Raw genomic sequence first — 12,278 nt, 5'->3', positions numbered from 1 at the left:
TAATTTTTTTAAGTATTAGTAACTCAACACCCTAGTTATTTCAACTACTACCTAGATTAAAATGAATAACAAGAATCATTGAGGTATGTTTTAGAAATTTTAGATGATGGTCTAATCATACTGAAACATAAGTCACCTGCGAACTGGAAAAAAAAATGTGCGTGAAATATCCTTACCTCTTCAAATATCAAGTCAACCCAAATTTCGACGACAAAACTTCCAATAAGGATGGATGCATGTAAAACTCAAAAAATTTTAAACTCGATATTTTTTAATAATCGAAATTTGTACTGGATAAGTTTTCAAAATTTGTATGAGATTTTATCCAAGAGATTCAAACTTCAACTAGATAAATACATACATTTGGATTTTGTGTACATAGATCAAGATGTATACTCCAAGATAAAATATTAAAAGAAAAGAAGAACAAGATCAAGAATTTCAAAATTTGAGTTCAAGATGTATATTTTAAGATAAAATATTTACTAGATAAGAAGATCGTGATATTCATCCATACACAGCCAAAATTCAAATCACTTGATTGCAAGCTATCCTAATTTTCGAAATTTGAATTTTAAGATAAATATGATATGTTTATTAAATATCCACTCTACCTATAAATACACAATTATGTCATTCTAAAAAATTTGCACATCTCAAACGCCATAAATTTGAGAGTAGCGTCATCAAGGTTCTGAAACATTTTTGAAGATTTTTCAAGACAAATTTCTATTCCAAATCCGTCTTCACCGTTCATTACTATCTTATATTCTAAATAACATGTACAAATTTTGGCTCAATACAACGTTGAATTTTTGTATATAGTCTCTGCAATAAAACTGTTCAAATTCTAGACGAGAATATTATAGCTATTATTCTTCATCTAAAAACTGCTTTAAAAGATCTCCAAAGTCAATCTTTACCATTCAAAATTCGGTTACTTCCTAATAAACATGTTGTTCATTTTTAAGTTCGATCTGATGGTTCAATTGGTCGCAAGCGCTTTTGCAAGTTTACTTAAACTTGGGTGATCAATTCAGCCGGTTCTTTTCCAAGTTTTTGGAGAATCTTTCTGTAAGTGGGCTTAATTAAATTAATCCGTATATGAATTGTTTCAGTTCGTTCGAGCATGAGTTATTCGTTTTGTATTGTGTTGAAAGAACAATGTGTTTTGAGAACTGTTAGGATTCAACTGAATATTAATGAGAATTCCAAAATACGATAAGTTTATGGCCCTGATACGATAGGATACAACCGTTGTTATGGCATCGCCCTTTAAAGGATTAGAAATTATGAACTGATATCAATAAACTATGAAAAGTAGATAAATTTCAGTCCTTACTATTATATGTGTCATGAAGCCAAGTTTATGAAGTACAATGGTGTTTCACGATTATGATATGTTTTCTCAAGATTTCAAAAATATATATACGTTGTTATGTCTCGAACGCCCCCACTTACTCAGTATGTCACAAAATACTCACCTCATACATTCACCCCAGATAAGGACGAGAAACAAGTCGAAGAAGAGGAACAAGAGTGCTTTTGGAGATGGTGATGAATGCCCGATTAATGAAGATCAATATTTTATTTCGCTATTTGAATTAAGTTATAAAACATTTCCTTAGTCATATTTGTTTTATTCACTATTATTTTGGAAATTTAAGTTATTAAGACAATACAATTTTATGATATTTATGAAATAGACTTGTTTGGTTTATATTATACTAATGATTTTGAATTTTCTTTAAGAAGTTGCAATCACTTCTTAACTAGAAACCAAAATTAAAATGTTATTTTTTTGGGGAAAAAAAAAGGAAATAGGCTAATTCTACTATATAATATGGCTTGTATGCATGAGTTGTTACTTGTGCTTGCTCGATTCAATAAAAAGATTTATCTAGCGAGCTATAATGGGTATCTTTCTCTACGAGACGTTGGCGCTGCTCATTGTGGCGGTAACATGGTGGGTGTTCCGGTGGCGGAACCCGAAATGCAATGGGGTGTTGCCTCCGGGTTCGATGGGATTCCCTGTCATAGGAGAAACTCTCCATTACTTCTCTGCTCAACCGCTGGAGGGAATTCCTCCCTTTATCGCAAAAAGAATTGCAAGGTACGTGCTACTTCATTATCAGTGTGTTTGTAACCAGGATTTGAGAAGATTTCGTGAAACGTGGATTTCAAAATCTTATTTTATATATTATATTATATATATATATATATTTATTATTTTTTTTTTTCTGAACGAGGTAACTAAGACAATGATTTGATTTCAGATATTGAATTAACTCTAATAATTTTAACTCAGATACGGGCCAATCTTTCGGAAGAGTTTAGTCGGGCTTCCTGTAGTGATGTCCACTGATCCTGAAATAAATCAATACATTTTTCAGCAAGAAGGCAAGATTTTTCAGTCATGGTACACAGAGAGTGCTTTGAAAATCACCGGAGGGCTGCTCGTGCATCAGGGCGATGCGCACAGGTATCTAAAAAATTTGGCACGAAATATACTCGGACCGGAAAGCCTAAGAGAAGAATTAGTTCACGAAATCGATCTAGTTACCCAGAAACATCTAAGCTTGTGGCATGCTTCTAATGAAGTGAATGTGAAAGAAGCTACTGAAATCGTGAGTCCCTGTAATTATTTATGAGTATCGAAATTATCCTGACAAATGATGAAACATTAATTATTTCATTTGTTTGACGTACGTTATCAGATGCTGTTTGAGTTGGCGGCAAAGATGTTGATGGGTTTGGATGAAGCAAAGGCCTCAGAGCTTAGACAAAATTATAAACATTTTAAGGAATCCTTTGTCTCATTTCCTCTCAATATTCCAGGATTTGGCTTCCATTCCGTTATACAGGTGACACACCCATATATTATTTATACTACAATCTCTTTTAAGTCCGAGATATAGAAGCCAGTTAAATTTACGAGGAAATTGTATTTTGGGATTCATATATTTACAATTTTGATCATTTATGTTGTCAAATTTCGAGTTGAGTCGTATATGTCTAAATTTATATTGATTTTAGTCATTTGTGTTTTCGACGTCGCATCAGTGTCACGTCAGCATGATGTCAAAAAAAATATTAAAATTGCAAAAAATTAAGATAATAGACTAAAGCTGAAAACTGAGAACTTAGAGAACCAAAATGGGGAAAAAAATTTATACATGATCAAAAATGTAATTTTTCCATTAGTTTTGTGTTATTTTTTATAATTATAACGAGGGATAAGAGATTTTTGTTTAAGGTAGATCCTAATTATGCCACTACACCAGCCACAAGAAATCGTTGGTTCATCTTGTGCTCTCTCTTTGCTCCTTAACTGGTTCAGGGAAAGAAGAGAGCGTTAGAAATCATCAGAGAAACCATTGTGGAAAGAAGACGAAGCAAAGAAAATCATCAAGATTTTTTAAGCTGTATATTGAAAGAGGTAGAAGATGGAGAAACAATTCTAACAGAAGCCATGGCTGAAAATATACTGTTCGGGCTTCACTTCGGTGCCTATGAAACCACTTCTTCCACCACCACAGTAGCCTTGAAGTTCCTTCGTGATCATCCCCAGGTGTTAGCCCAACTAAAGGTACGTAAGTGATCGCTTTCATCAGATTTATTACTACTAATTTCAAAAGTTATAATAAATTTAATTGGAAAATATTTGATTTTAAATATTAATACACCGTTTGTGCGAATGAATGAGTCATTAGTTGATTACAAATTTTTGTTCATCTCCCATTTGACTCAAGTTCTGAAATATTATAGCTATGTAAATTATTATACGATTCATATATATTGGTTTACCGTATTTACATCGTACATCTTTCATCGTCTCATCTCACGACCCAACCGATGTATTATAAACGAGTATTTAACAATCAATAATATTTATTTTATAGGAAGAACACGATAAAATTCTGAGTATCCGAGATAACAAGGAGGCGACAGGGATAACATGGGCTGAATACAAGTCGATGACCTTCACTCATATGGTCAGAAATTTTCCTTTTTTTGTTTTTTCAATAGACGGGAATATTTGTCAATTTTAATATGGTCAGTGTTACTTTATCCAATGATTAATTACTTAGTTAAGAATAATTAAAAGACTCCCCCAATTTTTCTGGCTTAAAATTGTGCAGGTTATAAACGAAACAGTTAGGCTTGCAGACAATGTTTTCGGGATGTTCCGAAGAGTACTGCAAGAAGTTAACTTAAAAGGTAACTCATTTATTTTCTCATTTATTTATCTTATTATTATATTGGACAAGAATGCGGATTTAATTCATAAATTGGTTATCTTTCCTTAATAATAATTCCATTGAAATTACATTAAAAAAAATATTACTCAGACTGATTGAATATTAAATGTGACACAAACACAGGATATACAATACCAGCAGGATGGGTAATTGTTGCTATACCATCAGTCACTCATTTAAACCCGAACGAGTACCAGGATCCTTGTTCATTCAATCCCTCGAGGTGGAAGGTACTGCTATATATATATATATATATAATGGCTACAATCCTTTTCACTATTCTTGATATATAACTTACTAATCAATCGAATGATAAATATTGGAAATAGGGGAAAGAAATGCATACTGCATCAAAGAATTTCTTGGCATTTGGTGGACGCAGAAGAATGTGTTCTGGAGCTGACTTCGCAAAGCTGCAGCTGGCCATCTTCATCCATTACATGGTCACTCGATAGAGCTGGAAAATAACCAAAGAAGGAAGCATCATCCGGAAACCCGGCCTCGCGTTTCCCAAACCTCTCTGCATCCAACTTACCAAGAATATTTAAAGATGGCTAGATCAGTGTATGTAATATATGAATCAATGAAGTTTCAAAAATTGTGTATCTCTGGCATTTCTTTGTACTCGTGGATCGATATGTCTGCCGGCGATGAGGATACATCTCCTAGAGGGAGGAGTTTCAGTGATTCATTTAATCAATTTCACAAGACAGATTATGAACTCATTTCGTAAAATCTTAGAGTCGTATATCCATAGCCCACAAAACGACATGGATAGCAGCAATATCCATTGATGAAAGGACACATACCTTGATTCTAAGAAAAGAATATAATCAGATGGAACTTGTAACAAATTTAAGAAAGAAGAAACAAATAAGATGATGTCTCGTTCGTAAAGAATCCGGCACGATTAGATTTTGAATTAATCTCGAGCCTCCTATGTTATCGAAGGGAGTTCTAAAAACTTGTTAACAACATCTGCTACCGACTAAATTGGTATGCGATATCGCAACATTATAGCTAATAATTTATTATTGCATGAAAGATGTTACAAAATTGACATGTGACACGGATAATAATGAAATATCATAGTATTCGTGTTAATTTTAATAATTACATTTTACCTAAATTTTATCTAAATTACACATACGGTGGCAAGCTGCTTTAATTCAATCTGATATGAATATGGGGTCGATACTTCAACCGAGTCCCAAAGGAAGCGCGCGTAAAGTAACGGTTTGTTGATTTTCTTTGATATGTACGTTAAACTTTAGCGATACACTCCCCCGCCGTCCCTGAAATTATCAAAAATCACTCCGTCGGACGAGTTTTCTGAGTGAAATCATCGAAAAGCAGTCCGCATTTGTTCTGAATTCTGCTACAGATTCAAGAAGGATAGCGTACGTACACGCAGTTACATGTGTATGCGAATGCGTAAAATGAGATCTTGAAGCTCGGTTCTTGTCCAAGAAAGGAACTTGGTGGTGAACAAAATAATGGGCCATCCTAATCTTCTGTCTTCGAAGCAGAGAAATGTGCGGCAATGGCGTCTGCGGAACATAATCAGCGCCGCGTTTTTCGGAGCAGCGTTTCTCTTTTACCTGGTAGTATTCACTCCACTGGGTGGCTCACTCGCGGCGCCGAGGGACCAGAAGCTTCTTCCTTCGTCGGATTCAGATCCGCGCCAACGTGCGAAGCTGGCGGCGCAGGTGGAGCTTGGCCGGCAGGCAGTGAAGATCGATTCTTGCCCTGCTGAAATGGTGGATCACATGCCCTGTGAGGATCCTAGACTCAATAGTAAGCTGAGTAGGGAGATGAATTTCTATCGGGAGAGGCATTGCCCGCCGGTGGAGGAGACGCTGTTGTGCTTGATCCCTCCCCCTCGGGGATACCGTGTTTCAGTGCAATGGCCGGAGAGTTTGGACAAGGTGAAATGATTGTCCTTTGTTGCTTAATTGGTTGATTCCATTTATTATACAGACAGATTCAAGTATTGGCTTGGTTGAGTTTATAGTTATTTTTTAGCTTATGCAGTGAGTTGAGTTCTAAAAAATTAGAATTTTGGTGTGTGTTGAGCTTGAGATTAACCTACGTATGATGTGCATTTTCAGTTGTTTCTGGGTTGTCTGTTCTGCCCAGACGTCTGCGCGCTGTAGTTGAAGGTGGATAACGTAGTAAATAAGTGAGTTTTCAATGATTTGGCAAGTGATTACCACATTAGCATGAGTTCTGTTCTTACTTCTTAATTTGAGTTTATGAGATGGTGATAAATTGCTTTGCGTGGCTTTTAGTAAAGTGAAATGCTTATGTTTTTGGTTTAGTGTTTGTAAATTCCCAATTTCCGCTCATTCCTCCTATTTAGACTTGGATATTACTAAGTATTGATACTAGTTTTTATGCTCGTTTAAAATGTTTGGCGATAGTTTCTGTACCTTTTATTTGTTGTGAGGTCTTTCTATACTAGGCATGGACCTAGAAATTTTAAATTTTATTGAAAAATCCATTTTGCGTTTAAAAAATGGTGCAAATTGTCATGGGGTTTTTGAATACTTTGCTTATGAACATATTTAAATTATCTACTAAAGAGTAGCGTCTCACGATGTAATTATTGATTGATAAAATGTTGTTTGGAATCTCCTGATGTGGAAATGTAATGCAAGGATTACTCACTTGACAGAATTACTTGTTTATGAGTCTAATTAATCAAAGATTCATTGCTTTTGCTACATACACTTTCAAAAATATGTCTATCCAGTTAGGATGTTTAGAGTTGCTAGTTTCCATGCTTTGTATCCGCGACTTGTGAGATCTGTTTATGCAGTTGAATGACCCTTATTCTAAAATGAAGTAAAGATAACTTCAATATTACTTGTATTTACGAATGTAAATAGAACAAAAGATTGGAATATTATTTGAAATAGTTGTTCTAGAGTGGTGAGATATGTATTCTTGGAATTCTCGTTTTACTCAGAGTTGATATGCAGATATGGCATGATAACATGCCCTATGATAAAATTGCTGATCGAAAAGGTCACCAAGGGTGGATGAAAAAGGAAGGTCCATATTTCATATTCCCTGGTGGAGGCACAATGTTTCCTGATGGAGCAGTTCAGTACATCGAGAAACTTAAAAAGTATATCCCCATTGCCAGTGGAGATTTAAGAACAGCTCTTGATATGGGATGTGGGGTACAATTTTCTATCCTGTTCCCAATCTGATCTTAACAATGAATGATATTTTAAAATTTTCAGCAGTCATTCTTATTGTAGGTTGCTAGTTTCGGCGGATACATGCTTAACGAAAACATGTTGACTCTTTCTTTTGCTCCAAGAGATTCGCACAAAGCTCAGATTCAGTTTGCTCTTGAAAGAGGAGTACCAGCATTTATCGCCATGTTAGGAACTCATAGACTGCCCTTTCCTGGTTTCTCATTTGATCTTGTGCATTGTTCAAGATGCCTAATTCCTTTCACTGCCTATGGTAAGTTAGAGTAGTCTTGTAAAGAAACTCTGTCTCAAATCAAGGTTCTATAAATCCAAGAATTTTCTTTAGTAACACAAAATACTTGTGACTTTTCAGATGCAGCATATTTTCTTGAAGTGGATCGGTTGCTTCGCCCAGGAGGCAACCTAGTCATATCTGGCCCTCCAGTTAGATGGTCTAAAGAGGAAAAGGAATGGGCTGATCTTCAGGCAGTTGCTAGATCTTTGTGTTATGAGCTTATTATCGTTAATGGAAACACAGCCATTTGGAAAAAGCCTACTGACAGTTTATGTCCTCTGAATAAAAATAAATTTGGAATCAACATTTGCAACGTATCTGATAACCCTAATCTTGCATGGTACGCTATAATATGTGTTGCAATTCATTATTTTTTAAAATCATTAAATAAGCATGTACCATCCCTTTATATGGCAAGAACATAATTTAGGCTTAACTATTTGAAATTTCAGGTATTTTAAATTGAAGAAATGCGTGAGCAGGATATCTTTGTCCAATGGAGATTATTCTATTGGGATGATTCCAAAATGGCCAGAGAGATTGACAAAAGCACCTTCCAGAGCGAATGTTGTGAAAAATGGGATCAATTTGTTTGAGGCTGACAGCCAAAAATGGGAAAAGAGAGTTAATCACTACAAGAATTCACTAAATCTAAAACTCGGTACTCCGTCAATTAGAAATGTCATGGATATGAACGCTTTCTTCGGAGGTTTTGCCGCTGCAATAATATCTGATCCTGTTTGGGTGATGAATGTTGTCCCAGCTCATAAACCTACTACTCTTGATGTTATATATGATCGAGGACTAATTGGAATTTATCATGATTGGTGGGTAGACATTGCCCAGTTTTCATTTCTAACGTCTCTCTAGTACTTGTTCATTCCCAAATTCATCAAATATATGATAGTATGTGCTGCTTGCTAACATATATTGTTGGCCAAGTAGTAAAGGTTCTTTCTATGAAATAATAATCTTTTTGGATTATGATATGTGTTCAAATAATAGCTTCGCATTGTATCACATATTTTTAACTGCTGAAGTTTGTCTGTGGCTGTTGCTCTCAGGTGTGAGCCTTTTTCGACATATCCTCGAACATATGATCTGATTCATGTAACTGATATAGAATCCCTTACAAAGGATCCCAGTTCTGGAAAGGACAGGTGCGCTGATTTTCGCTCTTTTTTTATTTTTCATATCAAACTTGGCTGCACCACTTGCAGCCATGGTTGTTAGCATCAAACTAGGTCATAGGATCTTGCCATAAATGCAAAAAAATCCCTGTTATCCTTAATAGTTGCAATATGTTCGTTTGGGTTACCGTACACCTTCTAAAATTTGAATTGCACTGCCGCCACCATCTGTAGTTTTTATATAGCAGGAGACATGTTTTGACGCATGGTATTGGAGCCATGGTCCCATGTTCAATTCCAAAGACGTGCACATCGGAGCAATTATTATGAAAGATTATTGAGCAGAGCAACATTTGTCACGGTCACTGGCTTTTGAGTTACTATACGATCTACAATATTTGAACTATGCTGCCTCTAAGAGTTATAGTTTCTATGGCAATAGCATGCATTCGGTTCTTACACTAACCTTGACAATAATCAGTCTAGTGTGAGATCTTAGTAACAATATAGATTAAGATAATGGAATCTGTTTTAATATCAGTATATATAATCATTTGAAGTTTTGTACCAGTTTGACGACATAGACTCCATTTAGCAGGTGTAACCTTGTGGATTTGATGGTCGAAATGGATAGAATTTTGCGCCCAGAAGGCACAGTTATCATCCGGGATTCCCCAGAAACAATAGACAAAGTAGATCGCATTTCTCGAGCCGTAAGATGGAGGGTGTCTATACACGAAGAACAATCAGAATCGCCTAGGAAGGAGAAGATTCTTGTAGCAACAAAAAAGTTGTGGAAGCTGTAAAACAATTCAATTGACTAATGACCAATGTCCCTTGTGATGCACTTTGCTCTTCTTATTTTTTTTTTGTGGTGCGGTTCTGTTTTTTTATCTTTACATTTAGGCTGAAGATAGATGTAAAATTTTCAAATGAAATCTGGACTAAAGGCAACAAGTTTTGTCAAGGGTTTTTCTGTCTATTGTCTTGCAAAAACAATTGGCCTAGGTATTCAGAAAACTTTATAATTTAATAATGATGTAATTTAATAATGATGAGTGTCTGCCCGATTATCTCCATCTCAGGAAAAAAAAATTATCAGGGAGAGCTCAGCAACGCCAAATTTCATCCGCGAGCAGATGTTGCGACAGACCCAACCCGTCGGCGATTATGGCGCAGCTATCATCATAGCAAGCCTGATTATCATAATGCACCAGCCGGTAATAGAACCCGAGTCTGTACCGTGGCAGGGTACTATTCTACCACTCGACCACTGGTGCTTGTTGCATTTAAGCTTATAAAAAATATATATATAGTTATATAAATGGACTTCTATAGTAACTTGGATTAATTATTTTCGTAAAAGCGAGGACGAATACGAAATAGTTGCTATAGGGGCTCATTGTGCAGTCACGCAGCCGCGGTCCCGGATCCGGGCTCGGGGCGTGACATTCCACGTGAAGCTCATACTTTGGCGGTTTCATGAGCTCCCATTGGGTGAGCTGCCAATAAGAGGGTGAGAGGGAGCTCTTTTTGTCAACGTTTTTCTCCACGTGTTCATTAATATCACTGATAATGTCTATAAGAACAAATTAATTATGTTAACGTGTAGTATAATCTTTTCATCATATATATTTCGATCGAATCTTTAATCATTGGTACATCAAAAGTTGTATATAAATTTGATTATCATGTGAAGTATCTTTGAGTTTCAAAGCAGCATCACATGTGCAATTAGGAAACTTCATTTTCCTAAAACACATACCTTACTCTGACAAGAGATTTCTTGCACTATGATAGCAATAGATAACATAGGATATTTACGCTCGCAGACGAGCGATGAATCCTCTACTACAATACATTGATTCCTATATGTTTCGTAACTACACTCAATATTGTCACTTGATGAACCTCATGAAGTCAGTAAACGAGTCAAAACACATCACTAGTATATGTAGTTTCATTATTGCATTAGATCATAAGGGCTAATGATGTAAAATATCACATATGTCATTCTCGAGCTCAAATAATCTTTTATCTTTTTTTAGTTTGTTGAATCTGTAAGAATGCATTTATAACATGTAGTAATTAAATATTTGTTTCATGATAGTCATAAAATCATGAAATATATATGAAGATAATTTATTTTCTAGTTGGTCATTGACGTTACAACTCCTCTAATATAATCAATTTTCATTATTGTAAATATTTAATTATAAAATCGTGTTAATATAAAAAAAAATTCATTTATAGTTTTAGGGTGTTACAATTTGATGGCCAAAATGAAGAAGAACATTTGGCTGATGACGACGGGAGAATGGGAGATGCAATTGATTCAATTAGGATAATTACCGGAACAGTCGAGAGTAGAGCTTTTAGCTGCACAAAACAAATAAAAATTTTGGGATCACTTTGAAATACAAGAAATATAAAGCACCGATGATTTTGTCAGAATTTGTAAATAATGAAAATCTCTTATGCTTATAAAACTGGTGGCACGGGAACATGAGTATGTCTTTTATGATATGGTCTCACGAATCTTTATCTGTGAGACGGGTCAACCCTACCTATATTCACAATAAAAAGTAATACTCTTAGCATAAATAGTAATACTCTTAGCATAAAAAGTAATACTTTTTCATGAATGAATAGTAATATTCTTAGCATAAAAAGTAATGATTTTTCATAAATGACCCAAATAAGAGATCCGTCTCACAAAAATACGACCGTGAGACTGTCTCACACAAGTTTTTGTCTCGGAACATTGAAAATGCATTTGATTTAAAACATAATTTTGATAAATAGACTTTATAACCACGTGATAGAGAATCAACCCAACAAAAATTAAATCCTATAATTAGATCAAAATTTATAATAACTACTAAAAGTTCTGGTAGAGTTTTGTCAGATTTGCGGCTAGATGCAAACCACATTTTCTTATTTGTGAGAATTATGGTTTTGTCATATATATCACCACCATTGAATCATTTTTATTAATATTTTGAGGCATACGTACACTTAGGAAATATTGTCTTCAAACTTATAAGGAATAAAAAATAATTAGTTGGCCATCTTTTTAAAATTAATTGTAAAGTTAGATTGACGATCGATATTTAAAATAGTGTTAGAAATGAATCTTACTATTAGAAATGAATCTTATCTTGTCATTACATGTCATTGGTGTTTGTAAAAAAAGATTTTAGTATTGAAATTTTTAGACAAAACACATATTGGTTACACATCATAAATATTTGCATATATTGTCATATCGAGAATAAAATCGTGTTCATCACATTTGATAATGCATCAAACAATAATGTTGTGATAAGACAATTAAAGACATTCTCAAACCGATGTTAGATGGTGAATAATTTCATGTTAGATG

General features: G+C 34.7%; 2 protein-coding genes across 3 annotated transcripts; both read left to right on the top strand.

The window, feature by feature from the left end:
- Positions 1–1,858: 1,858 nt before the first annotated feature.
- LOC142527074 (cytochrome P450 87A3-like) lies at positions 1,859–4,987 on the top strand. The gene is made up of 8 exons (XM_075631789.1): positions 1,859–2,113; positions 2,309–2,627; positions 2,718–2,864; positions 3,341–3,589; positions 3,903–3,995; positions 4,143–4,221; positions 4,386–4,492; positions 4,592–4,987. Exons 1-8 carry the CDS (start codon positions 1,914–1,916, stop codon positions 4,715–4,717), a joined length of 1,320 nt encoding a protein of 439 aa, XP_075487904.1. The 5' UTR covers positions 1,859–1,913; the 3' UTR covers positions 4,718–4,987.
- Positions 4,988–5,422: 435 nt separating this feature from the next.
- LOC142528010 (putative pectin methyltransferase QUA3) lies at positions 5,423–9,875 on the top strand. Of its 2 annotated transcripts, none has more exons than XM_075633036.1 (7): positions 5,423–6,190; positions 7,247–7,450; positions 7,532–7,742; positions 7,842–8,103; positions 8,216–8,590; positions 8,828–8,923; positions 9,492–9,875. In XM_075633036.1, the coding sequence occupies exons 1-7, from the start codon at positions 5,759–5,761 to the stop codon at positions 9,697–9,699; spliced, it is 1,788 nt and encodes a 595-aa protein (XP_075489151.1). In that variant the 5' UTR covers positions 5,423–5,758; the 3' UTR covers positions 9,700–9,875. The 2 variants fall into 2 exon arrangements, with proteins under 2 accessions (XP_075489151.1, XP_075489153.1); XM_075633038.1 differs by having other exon boundaries at positions 5,424–5,971.
- Positions 9,876–12,278: the final 2,403 nt, after the last annotated feature.

Source organism: Primulina tabacum, chromosome 15, assembly GCF_025594145.1.
Source record: "Primulina tabacum isolate GXHZ01 chromosome 15, ASM2559414v2, whole genome shotgun sequence".
NCBI lineage: Eukaryota > Viridiplantae > Streptophyta > Magnoliopsida > Lamiales > Gesneriaceae > Primulina > Primulina tabacum.
The sequence above is the reverse complement of the archived record's forward strand: the minus strand, read 5'-3'. Positions and strand labels throughout refer to the sequence as shown.

Excerpts from the sequence above, each read along its gene's own strand:
- LOC142528010 (XM_075633036.1), top strand. The coding sequence starts at position 5,759 with ATGGGCCATCCTAATCTTCTGTCTTCGAAGCAGAGAAATGTGCGGCAA. Across the intron at positions 6,191-7,246 it reads GGCCGGAGAGTTTGGACAAG|ATATGGCATGATAACATGCC; the intron begins GTGAAATGATTG and ends GTTGATATGCAG. Across the intron at positions 7,451-7,531 it reads CTCTTGATATGGGATGTGGG|GTTGCTAGTTTCGGCGGATA; the intron begins GTACAATTTTCT and ends TTCTTATTGTAG.
- LOC142527074 (XM_075631789.1), top strand. The coding sequence starts at position 1,914 with ATGGGTATCTTTCTCTACGAGACGTTGGCGCTGCTCATTGTGGCGGTA. Across the intron at positions 2,628-2,717 it reads TGAAAGAAGCTACTGAAATC|ATGCTGTTTGAGTTGGCGGC; the intron begins GTGAGTCCCTGT and ends GTACGTTATCAG. Across the intron at positions 3,996-4,142 it reads CGATGACCTTCACTCATATG|GTTATAAACGAAACAGTTAG; the intron begins GTCAGAAATTTT and ends AAAATTGTGCAG.